At 42.7% G+C, this 21977-nt stretch overlaps 1 protein-coding gene and 1 long non-coding RNA gene across 3 annotated transcripts in view; one reads left to right on the top strand and one right to left on the bottom strand.

Annotated features, from left to right (window-relative positions):
• The window catches only part of RAPGEF5 (Rap guanine nucleotide exchange factor 5), a 430024-nt gene that overhangs the window by 211947 nt on the left and 196100 nt on the right, over positions 1–21977 (top strand). For both annotated transcript variants that reach the window (XM_068235962.1, XM_068235963.1), the window contains one exon: positions 17486–17559. In XM_068235962.1, coding sequence (XP_068092063.1) covers positions 17486–17559 — 74 coding nt within the window. The remainder of the gene's footprint in view (positions 1–17485; positions 17560–21977) is intronic.
• On the bottom strand, positions 1011–7071 carry LOC137519663 (uncharacterized). The gene is made up of 2 exons (XR_011021067.1): positions 6933–7071; positions 1011–1167 (listed from the first exon to the last, which is right to left on the bottom strand). It is a non-coding gene; the product is annotated as an uncharacterized lncRNA (long non-coding RNA).

The raw sequence follows: 21977 nt of genomic DNA on the forward strand, positions 1-21977 counted from the left end.
AGTTTAGGCATGATAAAGGGCTTTTCACCAGCGTGCTAACTGTTTGCACCGCTTTGTGAATCAGGCCTAATATCTTATGTAGCTGTGCACATGCAGTTAACAATGGTGAGAGACCAGTTTTTCCCACGGATCCTGCAGGCAAACCTCTGCTCTGTACCATGCTGTGTATATTTACTAACTTGCCCGCCCTGCAATTGCTCTGTAATTGGGCGTTTATTTCCCTCATTTAGCCTAGTGTTTCATATTGCCTTATACAAAAACCTGAATTCACCAGGCACAGTGCCTGCCCTAAATCATTAAATGAGAGGCAGCCTGGGGGGAAATCTCCCCCCTTCCCCCCTGGCCAGTCCTCCCCTGCCTTGGTCACAGTGACCCAATCACAGTGATCAGGAAGTAAAAAATGAACAAAAAAAGGCTTTGGTCCTTAAAGGACAAGCGAAACCACAAAAAAAACTTACCTGGAGCTACTTCCAGCCGCTACAAGTCCGCATGTTTCTTGCTGCAACTCTGGTCTTTTCCCGCTGGCAACCACTGAATATCGCTGACCCCTGTAGGGTCCTCATCTTCTGCGTATACACAGACGTGTGCACCCGCGCCACACGCGAACCTGCCCAGACACTGGGAGCGTACTTATTTCATTGCTTTGCTTGTCTTTTAAGGGAGAAGGTAAGGTCTGTTCATCCTAAACGAGTCACTGAACAATCAGCATTTTTTCACTGAACAGTTAACTTCTCAATTGTTAAGGGATACATTGAACTGAACAACTTCCTCATCTTGAGGGAAAAGTGAATGAGTTTTGTCATCCCTCTTGTAATCCCAACACTCATGTAGGAATATCACAGAGTGGTGGGCTACAGTATATAGAGCAGCCGTTTCCAACAGTCTCTAATGATGTAATAAATGGAGGAACCAGAGTTTCTCTGATCTTTTCAAGTATCTCCTACCTAATTTAATATTCTCATTTTCTTCCCGGCTCCCCAAAGATCTTCCCCAACAGTGACTGACAAGCATCAGATTAAATTATTTTATGCTAAACAGTAATTGGATTTCTTCATTCTAGTCCAAGCTGCTGTTGCTAATCAGCGGTCCTCCTCCCAGTATAGTGCGCCCATAGCTGCACTTGGCATCTTCTACCTGCAAGATCGCCAGGAGATAGAGCCGCTGCTTCTGTGCAAAGATCAGAGCAAAGAGATTGTTGTTTTGGGACTGAGCCATATCTGTCTGCAAACATCTGGCAGCCAAGTTATCCTCTGCTAAAAGAGCCTGACGTGCATAAAAGGAAGAGATATTATAATAAACTAATTATAGTTAGATGCAGCAAGGTAAATGTGTCTGCCACTTCCCAATGGACTGCACGGGAAATAGACACCGGTCTGGAGATTAATGTAGAGGCAATGGAGCAGCTTCATTAATTGCTGTTTTACCTTGTCTGAAAATATGCAATTCCCAGAGCAGCAGACATGTCAACCAGTGACTAAAATAGTCGGCAGTGTTTGTGGAAACATGTCTTGTGTGATTCCATGGAACTGATGTGCTGTGAGGCTGCTGTAGGACATTGGGTCACATGGGTCACACACACAAGTATATCCAAAGGCCCAACTACTGGAATTTATGTACTCGGTGGTTATAGCATCCCAAAAACATGCAAATAAGTTAATTGGCTTCCCCCTAAATAGGCCCTAGACTGTGATACAACCACTACACAATACATACATAGACATACAGTGGTTTGCAAAAGTATTCGTCCCCCTTGAAGTTATCCACATTTTGACATATTACTGCCACAAACATGAATCAATTTCATTGGAATACCACATGAAAGACCAATACAAAGTGGTGTACACGTGAGAAGTGGAACGAAAATCATACATGATTCCAAACATTAAAAAAAAAAAAATTAAAAAAATAACTGCAAAGTGGGGTGTGCGTATTTATTCGGCCCCCTGAGTCAATACTTTGTAGAATCACCTTTTGCTGCAATTACAGCTGCCAGTCTTTTGGGGTATGTCTCTACCAGCTTTGCACATCTAGAGATCCTTGCTCATTCTTCTTTGCAGAACAGCTCCAGCTCAGTCAGATTAGATGGACAGTGTTTGTGAACAGCAGTTTTCAGATCTTGCCACAGATTCTCGATTGGATTTAGATCTTGACTTTGACTGGGCCATTCTAACACATAGATATGTTTTATTTTAAACCATTCCATTGTTGCCCTGGCTTAAAGAAAACCTGAACTGAACATTAAAAGTCAAAATAAACATACACAAGTTATACTTACCTCCTGTTTAGTCTACTCCTCAATCTATTTTTCCTCTCCTGCATCCTGTTTGTCCACTGTGATCAATGGAATTCTCCGTCCTCCATTTTGAAAATGGCTATTACCCCATAACAGCTTCCTGGTCAGCACATTGTTAAACTGTAACATCGCCCACTTGAGCCATAGGCAAACATGGACACATCAGTTCTCCTCTCAGCTGTAACTGACAGCAACTGATATATTTCAGTTCTGACAAAATGTTGTCAGAACTGGAAGGGATCACTGTAAGAAGAAAATTGTGAGCTTCTGAGAGGAACTGATGGCAAGGTAACTATGTAATGTTCATTTGAAGTTACCTCATGTGTTTATTTTAAATAATTTTACTCAGTACAGGTTCTCTTTAATGTTTAGGGTCGTTGTACTGCTGGAAGGTGAACCTCCGCCCAGTCTCAAGTCTTTTTTGCAAACTCCAAGAGGTTTTCTTCCAAGATTGCCCTGTATTTGGTTCCATCCATCTTCCCATCAACTTTGACCAGCTTCCCTGTCCCTGCTGAAGAGAAGCACCCCCGAGCATGATGCTGCCACCACCATATTACAGTGGGGATGGTGTGTTCAGAGTGATGTGCAGTGTAAGGCCTCGTTCAGACTATACGCGCTGCCGTGCGCATTTTGGCAGCGCGTATAGTGTGCGACACGCAAGAACGGTAGAAGGGCATAGACAGCCCTTTTACCGTTCCCATCATATGCGCTGCGCGGCAGCGCGATTGCGCTATCGCGTGCTGCACGCATTTTTGGGAATCGCAGCGCAGATCCCATTCATTGTAATGAATGGGATCTGCAGCGCAGCGCATAGGAGCGCAGATGGCGTGCGATCGGACGCGTTGCGTTCCAATCGCACAGCCATCTGCGCTAATGATGTGAACGAGGCCTTAGTGTTCCGCCACACATAGCGTTTTGCATTTTAGCCAAAAAGTTCCATTTTGGTCTCATCTGACCAGAGCTCCTTCTTCCACAAGTTTGCTGTGCCCCCCACATGGTTTGTGGCAAACTGCAAACGGGACTTCTTATGCTTTTCTGTTAACAATGGCTTTCTTCTTGCCACTCTTCCATAAAGGCCAACTTTGTGCAGTGCACGACTAATAGTTGTCCTATGGACAGATTACTCCACCTGAGCTGTAGATCTCTGCAGCTCGTCCAGAGTCACCATGGGCCTCTTGACTGCATTTCTGATCAGTGCTCTCCTTGTTCGGCCTGTGAGTTTAAGTGGACGGCCTTGTCTTGGTAGGTTTACAGTTGTGCCCACCTTCCATTTCTGAATGATCGCTTGAACAGTGCTCCGTGGGATGTTCAAGGCTTTGGAATTCTTTTTGTAGCCTAAGCCCGCTTAAAATTTCTCAATAACTTTATCCCTGACTTGTCTGGTGTGTTCTTTTGACTTCATGGTGTTGTTGCTCCCAATATTCTGTTAGACAACCTCTGAGGCCGTCACAGAACAGCTGTATTTATACTGACATTAGATTACACACAGGTGCACTCTAGTTAGTCATTAGCACTCATCAGGCAATGTCTATGGGCAACTGACTGCACTGAGACCAAAGGGGGCTGAATAATTACGCACACCCCACTTTGCAGTTATTCATTTGTAAAAAATGTTTGGAATCATGTATGATTTTCGTTCGGTTCCACTTCTCACGTGTACACCACTTTGTATTGGTCTTTCACGTGGAATTCCAATAAAATTGATTCATGTTTGTGGCAGTAATATGACAAAATGTGTAAAACTTCAAGGGGGCTGAATACTTTTGCAAACCACTGTATGACTATGTTAGGGATCAGATTGTGAGCTCCTCTGAGGGACAGTTAAAGGGATACTATGGCAAAAAATTGTAAAATGTAAAATATATGCAAACATAGACAAATAAGAAGAACATTATTTCCAGAGTAAAATGAGCCATAAATTACTTTTATCCTATGTTGCTGTCACTTACAGTAAGTAGTAGAAATCTGACAGAAGCGACAGGTTTTGAACTAGTCCATCTCTTCATAGGGGATTCTCAGCAAGGCTTTTTTAGGGAAAGATATTCCCTAAAAAGGATTTAAACAATGATGCTGGCCAGCTTTCCCTGCTCGCTACACAGTTTTTTGGCAGTTGGACAGAGCAACTGCCATTCACTAAGTGCTTTTGAAAATAAATAAATCCATGAAGAGATGGACTAGTCCACAACCTGTTGTTTCTGTCAGATTTCTACTACCTACTGTAAATGCCAGCAACATAGGAGAAAAGTAATTTATGGCTCATTTTACTCTGGCAAAAAACGTACTTCTTATTTGTATATGTTTGCACATATTTTAAATTTTGCAATATTTTGCCATAGCGCCCCTTTAAAGAGACTCTGTAACATTAAAAAGATCCCCTGGGGGGTACTCACCTCGGGTGGGGGAAGCCCCCGGATCCTAATGAGGCTTCCCACGCCGTCCTCTGTCCCACGGGGGTCTCGCCGCAGCCCTCCGAACAGCCGGCGACTGTGCCGACTGTCAGTTCAATATTTACCTTTGCTGGCTCCAGCGGGGGCGCTGTGGCGACTTTCTGCACGGAAATAGACGGAAATACCCGATCTCCGTCGGGTCCGCTCTACTGCGCAGGCGCCGGAAACTTGCGCCTGCGCAGTAGAGCAGACCCGACGGTGATCGGGTATTTCCGCCTACTTCGGCGCCGAGAGGCATCAGAGCGCCTGCGCAGGAGCCAGGAAGGTAAATATTGCGTCACGGCTGTACGGAGGGCTACAGCGAGACCCCCGAGGGACGCAGGACGGCGTGGGAAGCCTCATTAGGATCCTGAGGCTTCCCCCACCCGAGGTGAGTACCCCCCAGGGGCCGTTTTGTCGTTACAGTTCCTCTTTAAGTGTCAAGACCATATACTCTACAGCGCTGCGGAAGATGTTAGCGCTATATAAATACTAAATAATTATAATAATAGCAACATAAGGGGATAGGTAGCGGGTGTTTTTTTTGCCTTCTTGGACAGGCAATACAAAGTGCAAAGCCAGTCACCGCGGCAGTGCTTTACTTGTTCTGTACAAACCATTTAGAAATTTTTTACAGAAAAATGGAAACAAAAAACCTGGCCACTAGATGAGCGACTAACTATAAAGCTGGCCATACACTGGCCCGATTTGCCGCAGATTCGATCACTGGGATCGAATCTGCTGCCAATCGTTCGCGCTAAACGCACCCGCCGATCCGATTTCCTCCCGAAATCGGATCGGTCCATCGATCGCGCCGTGCGGCAAATTACCGTCGATCGCCCGCGGGTAGGGAGCGCGTCGCTAGCGGCTGCTGATCCGATACAGGTATACATTACCTGACGCTGGCTCCCGGGCATCTTTTCCGCGCTGCACCGCTCTGTTTCTGCTCCATCCCAGCGTACATTAACTTCCTGTGTCACTCCAGTGACCAGGAAGTTCAAATAGAGGGCGCTCTATTTGAACTTCCTGGTCTCGGAGTGACACAGTGTTCGCTGGGGTGCGGTGCGGGATGCTGGGATGCGGTGTAGCGCAGAGAAGAGGACCCGGAGCCAGCTTCAGGTAATGTATACGGGGGGGACAGGCGGCAGGAGCAGCTTAACAGATTGTGATCGGTTTCAGGCTGAAATCGATTTGCAGTAAAGGCAGCCATACGATCCCTCTCTGATCAGATTCGATCAGATAGGGATCTGTCAGTTGGTCGATCTAATGGCAAATCGACCAGTGTATGGCTACCTTAAATGTGAGAATCTTCTCTACTGGGAGGTTTTACTGTGTGTCCCAAATCAAAACAACAGAAAACGCAAAACCGAAAAGGAAGCTGAGGTAAGAGACATATGGAGGCTCCCATATTTATTTGCTTTTAAACAGTGCTAGTTACCTGGATGTCCTGCTGATCTTTTTGGTCAGTAATGTCTAAAAATCAAACACTAGAAACAAGCATGCAGCTACAGTAATCCAGTCAGATTTTTGTCAGAAACATCTGATTTCCATGCATGATCAGTGTCTGTGGCTTTAAAGAAAACCGGTAACGAAGAACACCTCCCCTGGGGGGTACTCACCTCGGGTGGGGGTAGCCTCCGACTCCTATTGAGGCTTCCCCCGTCCTCCTCAGTCCCACGGCGGCGGCGAAAATCCTCCCGGAATGGCGGCGATGTAAATATTTTCCTTCCCGGCTCCAGCGCAGGCGCAGTATCGGCTCTCCGCACGGAGGTAGGCAAAAATAGCCAATCTCTGTTGGTCCACTCTACTGCGCAGGCGCAAGTCTCCTGCGCCTGCACAGTAGAGGGGACCCGACGGAGATCGGTTATTTTCGCCTATCTCCGTGCGGAGATCTGCAACAGTGCCCCCACTGGAGCCAGGAAAGGTAAATAAATCCGCACTTGTCAGGCTTGTCGAGGGAGGATTCCGGGACACTTCGGGGGAGCCAGCGCTGGACTGCATGCAGCTACAGGGGAGGGGGAAGCCTCATTGGGACCCTGAGGCTTCCCCCTCCCGAGGTGAGTAACCCCCCAGGGGAACTTTTTGTGATACAGAGTCTCTTTAAAGAGGAACTGTTGCAAAAATCTTAACATTTAAAACACATACAAACAAGAAGTACATTTCTTCCAGAGTAAAATGAGCCATAAATTTTCTCCTATGTTGCTGTCACTTACTGTAGGCAGAAGAAATCTGACAGAAGTGACAGATTTTAGGCTAGTCCATCTCTCCATAGGGGATTCTCAGCATGGCCTTTATTCTTTATACAGACATTCCCTGAAAAATCTTTATACAAAGATGCTGACCAGCCTCCTTGCTCACTGCACACTATTTTTGCAGTTGGACGGAGCAACTGGCATTCGCTAAGTGCTTTTGAAAATTAAGAAAACCCTGAAAGCCCCCCTATGAGAAGATGGGCTAGTCCAAAATCTGTAGTTAATGTCAGATTTCTACTACTTAGTGTGAGTGACAGCAACATTTATAGCTCATTTTACTCTGAAAGAAACATACTTCTTATTTATGTGTTTTAAATTTTAAGATTGTCGCGACAGTTTCTCTTTAAAGCATTATAGGCAGTGGATCTGCAGGACAGCCAGGCAATTTGCATTGTTTAAAAGGAAATAAATATATCACCCTCCATATGTCTCTCACCTCGGGTTGCTTTTATTAAATACCTTTGTATATCAGTCCACTGCAGCCTTGTGAATCCCAGAGTAGAACAGCTTTGGACTGAGTTAATCGGCCTTTATTTTCACCTGAGCTATTGTCTCAACACAAAAATCTCAGTGGAGGTATGGCGAATTAACAACACCTCACTGGCCCATATATTGTATGTAATAGGAAATAGGTGGTTGTCTGCTTCCCTGTTGTCCACCTCTCAGCAACTGCTTACCCCATCCACCCACATTGCTAGCTGGAAATAAATCCCAAGCTGCTGGTTGGCTGAATTGTATAAGGGTACGTACAGACATACGATAACGATCGTTTGTTCTGAACGACGAACGATGTTAAAGGAGGTATCGGCCGATGATCGTTTGAAGAAAGGCTACTTTGAACATCGTTCGTGTACGAACGATCTTGGAACGAGCGTTGCGTGCGCAACATGATGTATAAACTGATTTCAAACACAAGTGTCAAAAAGAACTGTTTGAGCATGTGCAAAGCTTTGAGAACGAACGATCAACAACCGATCGTTGTACAGACATTACTTTTTGAACGATGGTCGTTGGAAAAGATCTGGCAGAATGGATCGTTCTTTACCAACGACATATCTCGTTGGTCGGTCGTTTTAATGATCGTTCGTGCAGTTTTTACGAACGATCGTCAGGCAATGCCGTCGGTAACGATCGTTTTAAACGACTATAGTCGCATGTCTGTACACACCCTAAGTCAACTGTTTTTGTGGAATGGCCCACATACATTTCAGGAATAGTCTGGCTGTTCAACACTATCAGTAGGAGTTTGGGACATGTTAGAAAGCTCCCTTAGCTTGCAGCTGTGTATCTGCTGGCATTGTTGGAGTTGAATGGTTATCACTTTGTTTCTGCTCAGTACATTTTAAAGAGGCTTGTACTGTTTCATGAGCAAACATTGGAGAGAAACGCTCCAAAACAGAAAATCTGGTTATGAAGAACTATTATCCCTTTAAATGTGCCTCCTCAGTCAGCCCCCTTTCTGGAAAGTATTAGTGCAATGCACTTGCTTGCTGCTGATTGTGGAATCCCAAATTGTGACCTAACTTAGAGAATAGCTCCACTTTAACATTACCTGCCCAGTTCTTACAGCCCTATTTCCTGTTAAAATGACAGCCCAGTTTTACTGGAAGTACTGTCCAGGCTAATCCCCCAAGGCCATAATGAATGGTACCAGCGAATCTCTCCCTGTCAGCACAGATCACTGAACCTTACCCATCTCTTTACCCTACTTGTAAAGGCTCGTACACACGCCTGACTAAAGTCGGCTGAGGCAGCCGATAACGACCGCCTCAGCCGATAATCAAACGTGTGTACACAAGCTCCGGACCCCCAACCCGCAAGCAATTTGCCAGGTAGATCAACTCACCTTCAGCGATGGCCAATCCCATTGTTCATGCTGCTCCCCTACCTGCCACGTGATGTCACACATAAGCCACTTCATTGTCCTGCCACCTCCCTGCATAGCAACACAGTGTACCGATCCTTGACATCCATCAAAAATGTGTACGCACCTTAAGAGTAAGAATATTGTAAATCTACAGTGCTGGCCACAAAGGGTAAAGAGTAAGGATATTGTATAGCTACAGTGCTGGCCACAAAGGGTAAAGAGTAAGGATATTGTATAGCTACAGTGCTGGCCACAAAGGGTAAAGAGTAAGACTATTGTATAGCTACAGTGCTGGCCACAAAAAATAAATCTAAAGAGGTTGGCAGGGTGGCTGTGTGCTTAGTGAGAGCTGCTTCCTAGCAAGGGAACTCCCGCTCTCCTTGCAACTGTGTGCTTTTGTGAATGGCTGTTGGGTCACATGATTGGGAAGTAATTTCCCCGGGACGGCTGCATCAGATTTGATGAGTGTGTGAGTAATGGCCTAGTCCCCTATTCACTTTTTCCAACAATGAAAAATCTGGCAGATAGAACAAGGGCTTTAAAGAAATATATGGGACGTTTGGCTTCTTTAAATTACCCAATGCATGTATTTGTGCCTCAGTGGTGAGGATATTATGTGATGTGAAAACGCTTGATTTATTTATGTTCCGCTGCGGTGGCATTTGCACAGTGCCTATGCATCACCAGAAGCTGTCTGTGATTGACGTAAAATATAGAGTACACTTTGGTTTTCTCCCAAGCTGAGCAACGGGACAGACTAGTACACAGTTTATGTTGGCAGAGGCTTAAGCACAAAGCTGCTGGCTGCTCTCCAAACACTACAAGCTTTATGTCCATTTTGTAGTAAAGTAAAACTTCCCAGGATCATCAGGATTGAAAATATTGCTCCATCTGTAACCTGTATTATCTGGTGGAACTGAATCGTGTTGATCCAGAGGGGTTACTTTGGGAAATGATATAATTCTATGCAGGTCTTCTTTTATGATCTGCCATTCTGGCTCTCCAGAGGAAGGCGGGATCATGCATCTTCCTGTGAGCATTGCTGAAATGGGGGAGATACCAGGTCACTTTATGGTCTTCAGTGGAGGGTTTGCATCATAAAACTTCACAAACAATATATTCAGCAAGCATTTCTACCTCCATTTGGGTATGAGGGATTTATTGCTGCATCTCCTCCTTTACTGGATGTTCTAGACACTAAGGGCTTGTTTCCACTAGAGTGAATCTGCATGCGTTTTCTGCATGCAGATTCACATAACCAATACAAGTGGATGGGGCTGTTTCCACTTGTCAGGAATTCTGTGCGGTTTGCTGTGCAGAAAAAAATCTGCATGGCAGACCCGTCAGAATTCGCATGCCGCACACCCGCACGCGATTCGTCGGTAATGTAATTTAATAGGAAAACCACAAGCGTTTTGCCTTGCAGTTTTCTATGCGTTTTCACGTGCGTTGTCGCTTAAAAACCCATGTCAATGCTTACCGGCATTGACATGGTTAAAATTGCATAGAGCAAACCACGAGTGAAATCGCGTGAAAAAACGCATGGAAACGCGAACAAATCCGCACCCGCATGCGGATTCGTTGACGCGTTTTCCGCGACAGAATCGCAACGCACAAGTGGAAACGGGCCCTGAGACATTACTAATGTCTAGTCCTGAGCAGAACCTTTTAACTTTGAAATCTCCACTGACCCAGGAAGTTAATGTAATACCAGTAAATGAAAGCCATGAGCTGCTCAGCAGTTCCATGTGTACAACTGTGAGGAGCTACACTATTCTGTGTCACTGTCACGTACAGTACATAGGAGAAATATGACAGAATTTACAGTTTTTGGACTAATCGATCTCCTCATGAGGAATTCTCAGAATATTAAAGGCAAAAAAAACTCCTTGATGGTCTTAAGAACAGGAAGGCTCCCCTGCCGCATCCAGTCAACTGAATTTTACCGTCTTGACCGATCAAAAATGTAATCAATTTTTGCTGTTAATCGCTCAAAATGACGATTGATGCAGCTTGTTGTATCACAGTTAACTGGCAGGCAGGATTAATAATGTTACTTTTGGCCACAGTTGTAAAATTTACTGAGAGTTAAATCTTTTAGAGTGAATCCAGAATTGTTAATGTCCCTGGTTAACCTTCACAGCTCTTAGCTAACTGAATAGTAGGTAGTAGCTTTTTTTTTTTCAAATACTTTTATTGAAGCTTTGAGGAAACATACAGCAGGAAATACAATGTGCAACTTTCTCATATGGTAATATCACATTGAATCTAACAAAAGAATCAATCTTGCATCCATCGCAACTCCTGCCCTTGCATATACAGGTACTAACCGTAAATAGATAAGTCTACCAGTACCATTTTGGAAAGAAGTTATCCATCTGGTGGTGTAGTAAATAGTATTTGTCTATCTACCCTATCCATTTCACAATTTGCTGTCTTGTTGGGAATAATGCTCAAAGATTTTTATCAATAGTATCAATAAATTTAGCTTCCGCATAAAAGTAAACATAAACACAAAAAAAAAAAACTAACTAACTGGGTCCATGGTTTCCGGGTTGGCCTAAAGAATGTGCATATTACTATGATATTATTCTTACATATCAACACCAATGGGGGCCAAAAGATCAGTAACGTTTAACCTAGCATTCGTACAAATTCTTCTGAGTGTCTGAATACCATCCATATATTCCACCTTTTGGATAATTTTTCCTCCCTCCCTTGTAGTGTATAGACTATTCGCTCCATATCATATATTTTATCCATCTCCTTCACTAGCTCCTGAGTTGTGGGCAAATCTATCGTCTCCCATTTTCTCACAATTACATTTTTTGTAGCATTAAGTATGTGTCGCACCACCGTGCCCTTATATGCTCTCATGCTCCATGTATTCAGGTGAAGCAAATATGTTTGGGGATCAAACGTCAGAGGCCTATTAGTTATTTCTTTGATCCATTTTTCTACTGTACTCCACAGCTGAGTGAGAGCTGAGCATCCTCAGAAAACATGAAGCAAAGATCCCTCAGTTGCCCTGCATCTCTAGCAGAGAGGGTCTCTGTCTGGGAATATTTTAGCCAGCTTAGCTGGAGTATAATACCATCGTGCCAATACTTTGTAATTAAGTTCCTGTAGGCGCGATGTTGTAGACGTTTTGTGGGCATATATGCACATTTTTGATCTTTGGGCCTCAGACAGTGTTACATCCAGTTTAGGTAGTAGCTTTTATGTGTTAACTTCCATTTCCTGTGTCAGTGGAAATTTGCATGTTAGGACAATTATCTATTCAGCATTATTGCTAGGTAACCTTATCACCGTGCTCACAGACTAAATATGCTGACAAGTCTCCTAAAGTACACACAAGGGTAGCTTTGGGGGTTGGCTGTCACCCAACGGATTATGTCGGCTGACAGAGCATTGCAGATGCTGTACACGTCAGCAGCCTTCTGGCTAGAGACACATCTGTCTACGCGGGGGATGGAGGGAAAATTAGTGTAAGCGATGAAGCAGTTTACCGTGGGCTGGGAAGGGGGAGATCAATGTGCGGTGCTCAGGGATTGCTTTAGCAGACGTCGTGCGGTAGCTGTACACATTCTAGTTTGACTACTTTTGATTCTCAGCCATAGTGGTCATTCTCATCCATTGTGGCCGAGTTCAGACCAGCATGTTTGGTTACCACTGGCAACCACTATAATGGCAGGTGGGAAGATTTGACTCGTCCCCACTCGGCTTAAAAATGTCGCTCTCTGTAGAAAAGGAAAGGGGATGGTACCCCTCCACTTGGGGTTGACTTATATACAGCATAAGAAATAGAGGCATAAATAGACAGAGGATAAAATAGCAAAAAACTGTTTAACATAGGGAGGTAGTGGTGGACTTGCCTCCCCCCAAGTAGACACAACAGTGTGGATTCACTGAAAAAAAGATTCTTCATTCAAAATACTACTCCGGAGGCGCTTTGACTTTGATCACAAAAAGCTCCTATTATTGCCTGAGGAAGCGGGATGACATCCGCAAAACGTGTTGCATAAATCTGTGGAGTATTTTGAATCCAACTTCAGACCAGAAAGATCCAACTTCAGACTGGAATGCGGATAAGCTTTTCTCCTCATCTGTGTTCCTAGACATTGGTGCAGACGCCATCTACAATAAGCTAGTAGTAGTGGTGGGCAGTATGGTATGGAATGATACTTTGCTCTTGTCATGGGTAGCACTGTACATCACTTCAGCCACAAATATAAATCCTGACTACACATCTACTAAATATAGCACACTCGTTTAGACAATGCAGTTCAATAACCAGAGTTACCTCTGCTAGACATAATCGAGGCAATATCTAGGCACAATCTAGACACCAAGAAAGTGTCTTTAAATCTCCCTCAAATTCCAGCCTTTTGTATCTGCAGTGAAAGCAAGACTTTTATACAAATACAAACCCTTTTCCAAAGAGAACGAGACTGTGTAAAATGTAAATAAAAACAGAATGTGATGACTTGCAAGCCATTTAAACCGGATATTTAATTGAATAATGTTATTGACCTGTTTTCAATTAACCTAATTAGCTGTGAGATGTTCTTAAGAACTGTGTTGGTAGCTTCCAATTCAAAAAGAGCATAGATTTTTCAAGGACAGTGCATTTTTTTCAGTTTCAACATTTTAAAGTAGTGTCTTTCTAGTATTTGCAACTAAACGGTTTAAACAAATAGCAAATTACATTTTGTTACATTTTACACAATTCCAACAAACAGTCACTCTTACATTTCACTCTCATTGTAAGTCTCTTATTTGTAGTGCAATACATGTGGTAGAAGACCAGCTTATTACCTTTGGGAAGGAGGGGAGGTACTTTATGGCAGAGCATTGAGTTCTTGGCATGCAGGGGTGATGCAGTGCTTCACTCAGACAGACATCCCCTGGAAGATAGTTACAGCCATTCATCTGTTTCCTGAATGGCTACATTCTGCACCACATTGAAGTTGCTTTTCCACTTGCTGAGATCTGCTCAAAAAAGCGGACAGCTAGCAGTTTGCAGATCGCAACAGCACCACAATTTACATGTAAATGCTCCTTTACCATTAGCTTATTTTGATCTTTACACAAACACAATCGTCAGCCCGCACAATTTTCAGTGCAATCGCGTTTTGTTCATGGCGGTTCAAGGGGAGTGGAAAAAGCAGGTTACACGATCGCAAACACAGAGCAATTGCGAATACGCTTGCAAGTGGAAAAGCAATGTTATGCACAGTTTAGCCAATAACTGTGTTGGAAGATCTGAATGGAGAAAATAGAGGTTAAAATCAATGTTGGGTTTTCGTTGCTGTGCTGGTGCACAGGGAATGTCATTCACTTCATTTATTCTCATGGATGTCACACAGGACATAAAATAAGGGACAATCTGATTAGGGACAACTACTAAACATCTTCCTTCCCTGGGTAAGGAAGAGTTAGATCCTTTAATAGGTTTTTATTGAAGTCTACATCATTGTTGAAGATATTTCACTTAAAGAGGCACCTTAATGACATATAATATAATGTAATACATTATTCAGGATACCCAGCGCTGGGGTCAGCATTAGAAAAATGTCCTATAAATACAGTATATATTGCTGTATATTGGTATGTAACCCCACTCTTCCAGTTATGTTTAGCCTAGACTATTTAGTTATGCAGCATTCTGCCCCAAAGCACTCTGGGAGATCAGGTGTTGTTTCTGCTCACAAACAAACATTCCGCAGTGATGCACCTTGCCAGCAGTAAAGCTATTGTCACCTGTGATATGTATGAATAATGTAAGAATGTAAATAAGGGAGAGGAAATATTTTATAATAAGTAAACATTGACCAAATATTTTATGAATAAATATTGTAAAATATAAGCAATTTTTTTTTTTTAAAGCTAGAACCATCTATACTCCACCTCTTCATACTTCACATACATATTTGACGTAAAAACGCACTCTACTGAATATATATACTCGCTCTTCCATTCGTTATACTCCAAACATTCCATTTGTTTATTTTCATTCTCCCCTATCACTTACTCCATGAATCACATAATCGTGCTTAGTATATTGTCCCAAGAGGATCTAATTACATTTAGTTTATTAGATAATGACCCTTCTTCCATAAATCCAGTGCAGTCCTCAAGGGTACAGGACAACCCACCAATCCAGTCCTCCAAGGTTGGAGTAACAACTTCTCTCCATCTCTGCACAATCAGTCTTTTGGCCACCAAAACCCCTATTTCTTTTAATGAGGGGCTACCGTTTTCATCCCTGAACCCAAGAATCACCGCTTTACTGTCCAGGTCTTTAAAAGGTTTATTGTCATCCCTGCCGAAAGATATTATGGCAGTCCACAGCTTTTTTATTTTGGGGCATGCCCAGAATATATGAGAGTACCGTCATCTGCCCCACACCTCCAACATTCGTTAGACTGGTGTCTCTTTATTCTAGCCATCTGACAGCACAGTCAGGTGGGAATTTGGAATAAAAAGTGTAAAATACTGAATGCAGTATTTTACAAACCTAAATTATTTTACCAAACTGGCCTTAGTGAATTTAGGCCATTGTGCGTTTGAACTTTCCCCCAGCCTACCTTACAGCTGATAAAGTTATAGGTTTAGTTGGACATTAAGGGGACGCGGAATGAAAGTAAAGGGATCTCGCGAACTACAGAGTGCTGGAGGAAGCCCCAAGTAAGTTCAGTATGGCATTTTTACGTTCTGTTCAGGGTCCCTTTAAGAAGTATTATTATGTTGAAACACAGCAGTTATGGAAATGCAATTCTGTAATCCTCCAAAGATATAATTTAGTTTGTTTATTTTTTTTATTTTGTGACTTAGAGGAACTTTAGCCTAAACAAACATATTGTCATTAAGTTACATTAGTTATTTTAATTAAAATAGATAGGTAATATAATCTCTTACCCACACTGTTTTAAAAGAACCGGCAAATGTTTGATTTCATGAGGGCAGCCATCTTTTTGGTTGAAAGGAGGTGACGGAGCATAAGACACAGTTCCAACTGTCCTGTGTGCTGATCACTCCGCCCAGTTGCTAGGCAACCTAACAACATAGGAAATCCCATCATGCTTTGCACAGCATCAGGAAAAAAAAAGCCCAGGCAGTTTTCTTTGATGGGGCGGAGCTTTTGTGCAGGTAAAAATAAGGCTTATGTAAGAAAAACAATGTTCTGATGCTGTGAAACTGTTAAAGAAACACCAAGCCTTTTCAGTGCTGCTGAGCAGGACTGCTTAAATCCGGAACCGGGAGACATCCGGATAGCTCTATCTGGATATCTCCCAGTTACCTGTGCGGGGTGGGCGGGGGGGTAGTCAATCTTACCTGTCTTGACGTCTTCTTCGGTCCGACCCTCGGCGCCTCCCACGATGCGGTCCAAGCGGCGGTCACGTGATTACAAACACTTCCTCCTTCCGGGTTGAAGGAGGAAGTGTTTGTAATCACGTGATGTGCGTGGAGCGCATCGTGGGAGGCGCCAAAGGGACGGACCGAAGAAGACGTCAGACAGGTAAGATTGACCCCCCCGCCCACTCCGCACAGGTTTACTGGGAGATATCCGGATAGCAGCTATCCAGGTATCTCCCGGTTCTGGATTTGAGCAGCTCTACTGCTGACTCCAAAAAATGAGTGCAGTATACTGTATGTAATGTAATCAGTGGCAGCAATAGCTTTACAGAGCTAAAAGGGAATCCTAGTGCATTATTAGCCAGTCTTATTTTAAATTAACTTACACATATTTACAGCCTACACATTTTTTTTGCAGCTCTTCAACTTTGTTGAGCCCCTTTAGTTTGCCCTCAGCTTTCACTAACAATCAACAGAGTATGACACTACCTGTACCAATTAGGGGGTGGCACTGTGACAGCTGGGTGGTCAGGAAAATCAGCTGAGGAAGCACCTGGTAAACAAGGGTTGGGAAGAACAATGGTGTGAAGGACTTGAAAAACATATGCATCCAGCAAAGACTAAAATAATATAAAAGTACCCGTTCTGCATGCTTGCAGGGACTTACTATGCAGTGAAATAATGATCAAGATAATACTGGCTCAGAAGTAAATGTACTGTGCCAACTACCATATTTCTTAAACCCAAGTCTACTTCAAATCATCTAGCTGCATAAGGTCCCTTCCCCACCTTTGCGTTGCTGATCGTTTTCAGTGACACACAGTGGATGCGATCTGCAAGGACATCAGAAGTGCATGGACTGCGCTGTCTGATGTTTCCAGCCATGCGTTGTCATTCATAGGGGTAATTTTATACAAATGAATTTACATGTATTATGAATTGATTTAATCTGCATCGCATCAGGGAGAATCACAGAGCAAAGCAAGTGCCGTGCATTGCTACAGCCACCTGTGTAGCATGCAGCGCGCAAATGGGGAAGAGGCCTAAGGTGTCACCCTCTATATAGTGTTAAAGTGCATTAGATAATCTTTCTCTCTCTCTCTCTCTCTCTCTCTCTCTCTCTCTCTCTCTCTCTCTCTCTCTCAGAGGTATGATCCAATAAACTGGTAACATCCCAAAAAGTGATGGCGTAAATCTGTATTACATTGCTTCCTTCACATTTTAGGTTTCTTAGTCATTTGTTGTTCTTTCGGGGCCTTGACTGTAATTTCCTTTCTTTGTTCTGCAGTTAGCGATGAAGAAGAGTTTAGCTGCCCAGACGAATCCAGCCCAACAAATTCTGAGCATGCCTCGGACACAGAGGTAATAGGCACTGTTATGTTGTATTTCAATACCTATAAACGTGTACCTGTGTGTAAAGCATGATTATTTAACTAATTCAGAAGTTGTGATGCTACAAAGGTACAGCTAATGCACTAAGTTGGTTGAGAAGTTACTATTCAATCTTCATTAGTGGAGGATTTGTGTGAGGGTTGGAAAGGAGAAAGATACATTTTAGGGTTTAGGTAAGAGGAAAGCATCTAGACAGGGCCGATAAGTGTTAGGCATATACCATAATTGTATTCCTCAGCCTTGATGCTATTCAATAGTTTTGGTATTCAATTTCAGGTTCCTGCATTTGTGAAACACACATTATGCCGAACACTGCACTTCAGCACCATAGTTAGTGGGCAGGGTCATGGGGAGGTCATTCATGCACTTCAGCACCAAAGCTAGTGGACAAGGTCACAGGGAGGTCACTCACGCACTTCAGCACCAAAGCTAGTGGACAGGGTCATGGGGAGGTTACCCAAGTGCAGTTCATGTACTATGTTTCCTTCTTCCAGCTTGGAAGGAGAGGAAGGCAAGCATTGGAGTCACATGAATCACAACATGGACTGCAACCTCTTACCCCTCTGCCCTAGCTGTGGTGCGGCCTAATCTGGGTTTCCAAATTAAGATACTTGGATTGAAACAACAACACTGCTATTAACCAACTTTGAAAAGCAGAAGTCATTTGATTTACAAAAACACAAGTGAAGAATTGTTTTTATTACTACTTTCTTCCAAAGCCTGGCGAGCTTATTCTACTTCCTCATATGTGTCAAACGTCATAATTAATTTTTTTTAGGATCAGTTGTACCCACTCATCTGTTATCTTTCAGTTGAATTGCCTTGGGAGATATAATTTAGGCTTGTGTTGACGTAAGTCTTATTTCTTAACTGCATAGAGAGATGACTAGATGTACAAGTAAGGAGTATCAAAATATTTTTATTGCTAAGTAACTTTAAAATAAGAAAAGTTACAAATTGTATTCTTAGGCTAGGGTCACTCTGGAGGCAACAGGAAGACGGCAGTGTTTTCCCGTGGCCGAATTAGCATTCTTGACCTGCAGCCAGCTGAGAACATCTGACTGTTGGCAATGGGGAATTGCATGTGTAGTGTGATAAAGAGCAACAGTGTTGAGCCCCCCCCTCCCCCCACGCTGCAATGAACTGCGCATTGTCAGTGCACAGCAATTGTGCATTGGGAAGCATCATCTGCGATTTTTGCCAAGTGTGACCCTAGCCTTGCTGTATTCAGCATCCAATCCAATTACCCTTCATGTTCATTGGATTAGATGTTGTTCTTTAGGGTCAAGACACTCTATCCGATCTATACATAATTTGATGAGAACAGTTGATCCTAAATGATATTAATGACGTAAATTTCAGAGTAACAATTGACTTTGAATGGATTGACATTGATTCAAACCAACCACTTTCTAGGTTCCCTTTGTGTGACGCAGTACATAAAGATCCTTCCCCACCAATTTAACTGACATTTCATGTTATTCTCAATCCGTCTCATTTCTCATGCATTTCCTGAAATTGCTTAAAAGGTATCAATCAACCTAAAGGAAACAACCAATATTTGAATGGATTGATCTCTGTGACCAAGTCTTCCTAAAATCAACTGAGCAATGTGTATAGCCTCGTTTAGGGATCCCACAACATGCCACACTAGTACAATCCTATGTAGTGGGTTTTTGTTGTTTGCCTTGTATAGAATTTTTGTGGAAGTTACCTTGCTTTTTGGGGCAAAATCATTTTTTCCACGAAAAGTGACTTGAACTTGACATAATTGTTTTGCTTTTTATGTGAAAATGTCAATTTTGACAGCTTGTAATGCTTGGAAAAATATACATAACTTTATATCTAACTAATTGGTTAGTGATGCTGGGAACCCCTCCCCCCAACCTTTTTTTTTTTTCTCCATTCAATTTTTTTCAGCAAAAAAGTTAGATATACAGTTCAAGCCTTTTTTGTTATTTTAGTTGCTTATCTAACGAGATAACCATGGTTGAGATATTTCAGAACAGTTGAGTAAAAAGGGATTGGCAACCCAACAAACTAATTGTACATAAACATAACTGAAACTAGTGTCCAGGTATGATTATCTAAATGTATGTTGCTCTTCAACCAAATGGAAAGGTCTATAGGTCGGATAGAGAGATAAGTCGCTGGGTTCAGTCATTTTTAGTATTTATTCTATGGTTCTTGTCTGCAGAACCTCTGCTTCCTTGAATCCTAAAAGGGAAAGCATTATGTGGTGTATGAGTGATGCTACTACAGTATATAATGTGTTGATGAGAGTTTGTGAGGGGACTCTGAAGTCTAGTGAGATCTATATTTTATGGGTAGGGCTAGGGCCTGAAGTGGTATATGAGGTAAGATTTTAAGGGTAAATTTCTGAACAGAAATACTATCTTTTGAACAGCTATGGAGGGGATTCGACCTGACAGGCATCTGACAGGAATCTATCTGATGGTCGAATTTGCTGCTAATCTATATGTGTATGGGTACCTTTAGGAATATCTACAGGACCTAGGGGCCGCAAATTAATAGTTAACAGATTAATTCAAGCTGCTACCATTTCTTAAGTACCTTTGATACACACTCCTTTTGGTGATTGCATATTTTTTGTGAGGACATAACATTTTATTGAAGTAAACTTTTCTGTTTGTTTCACTCCTCTAGCTGTTTTAAGTCAGCTATACACTTACAACTTGCTACACAATGTGGCAAAACAATCAAATCCTCTCTGATCAGAATCGGTTCAGTGAGGAATCGTTTCCTACCACACACAGCATATTGCCAGCCATTGCTGCCGTATGCTGTGCTGTTGACAGATAAACTTTGATTTGATTTGGACATCTTACAGTCATCTTATTATTTTTCTCCTTTTCTTGAATTGCTGATCTTCTTTTTGCTCCTCTGTAATTCTGAACTCCTAATGCCAGTATACTGCATAGTAAAGGTGAAAAACGACATTACAAAACCCCCATTCTGTTTTCTTTACCTTAGTGCTGACAGCCCTTCATTATGCTGCAGTCCAGACGTAAATCAATGATGTTTTACATGAGTTCAATTTATTGGTAACATCTAAACACGCGTCTTAGCCGCGCCATCCATTCCCCCGTGCGATTCTCACATTTCCCTTCCCATCGCCGGAAAGTAATTCACTCATGATAGAACGATGGGTGTTTCCCTCGGGATGTGGGATATCCACTGAGCAATCTGTCTTGTTACACACAACTCCGGCCGCACTGCTCGTCTTCCATTGCTTCCCAGAGAAGGCCTCATTTCATGTTGTACTATAGATAATAAACACAATTTCTGTCATCCATCATCTACGCTGCACTGCTGGCCGTCTGCTCTCTGAAGCTAATACTGGCGTGAAGGCATTCGCTATATCCGTATAATCACTGGCGGACGATCCATGGGCTTCAGTTCCATTTATATTGATGCACACACATGCATGCAGAGATCTAATCCAGTGTTTCGCACGGTAGTTTATGTATGGCTTTGTGCTTTAGTAATACATCTCACACATTTTTTCATGCACTCTAGCACATAGGCATTGCATTATATTAGACTGTATATAGTAGTGGAAAGGGAGTGGATAGTAGATCGATACTAGGTTGACATTACATGATAAAGTAACAAGATTTGACCTGGCTGGTTGTCACACGACCACGCAGTAGGGTTTAATCACTTTGTTTGTCTGATACTTTAGGCTCATCCATCAACATCAGTCTTGCTTGTGTTCTCGTGACCAGATTTATATATATATGCTACTCAATCAATATTCTTAAAGTCGTGATCAATGATTTGAAATCTGTATGCTGGAGCAGGGCACATCGCTATTAGGGGACTTAGAACTTGGCCACTCTTGTAAATATTGGCTTAAAGAACCACTATCATGAAAATGATACATTTTAAAACACGTTAGCACATACAAATAAGAAGTATGTTTCTGCCAGAGTAAAATGAGCCTTTTCTCCTTGGTTGCGGTCACTTACAACAGATAGTAAAAATCTGATAGAACAAATAGGTTCTGGACTAGTCCATCTCCGCATGTGTGCAGCGAACAGGGAGGCTGGCCAGCATCTTTGTATAAATGCTTTTTGGGGAGTGTCTTTATAAAAAAAATAACGGACATGCTGAGAATCCACCATGAAGAGATCCTAGATATCAGTATTAAGTACCCATGTGCCCTCATATATTTGTAGAAAGTACCAGGGTACTCCCAGATATAAGTGTTAAGTATCCATCTATCCCCAGATATCAAAAATATGTAGTCATGTTCACCAGATACCAGTGTAAAGAAGCCATGGGCCCCTCAGATACAAATAGTATGTAGCCATATGCCCCTGAATTAAGTAGCTATTTGCCTGTTAAAATTAAGTAGCCATGTG

Source organism: Hyperolius riggenbachi, chromosome 5, assembly GCF_040937935.1.
Source record: "Hyperolius riggenbachi isolate aHypRig1 chromosome 5, aHypRig1.pri, whole genome shotgun sequence".
In the NCBI taxonomy this organism is placed as follows: Eukaryota; Metazoa; Chordata; class Amphibia; order Anura; family Hyperoliidae; genus Hyperolius; species Hyperolius riggenbachi.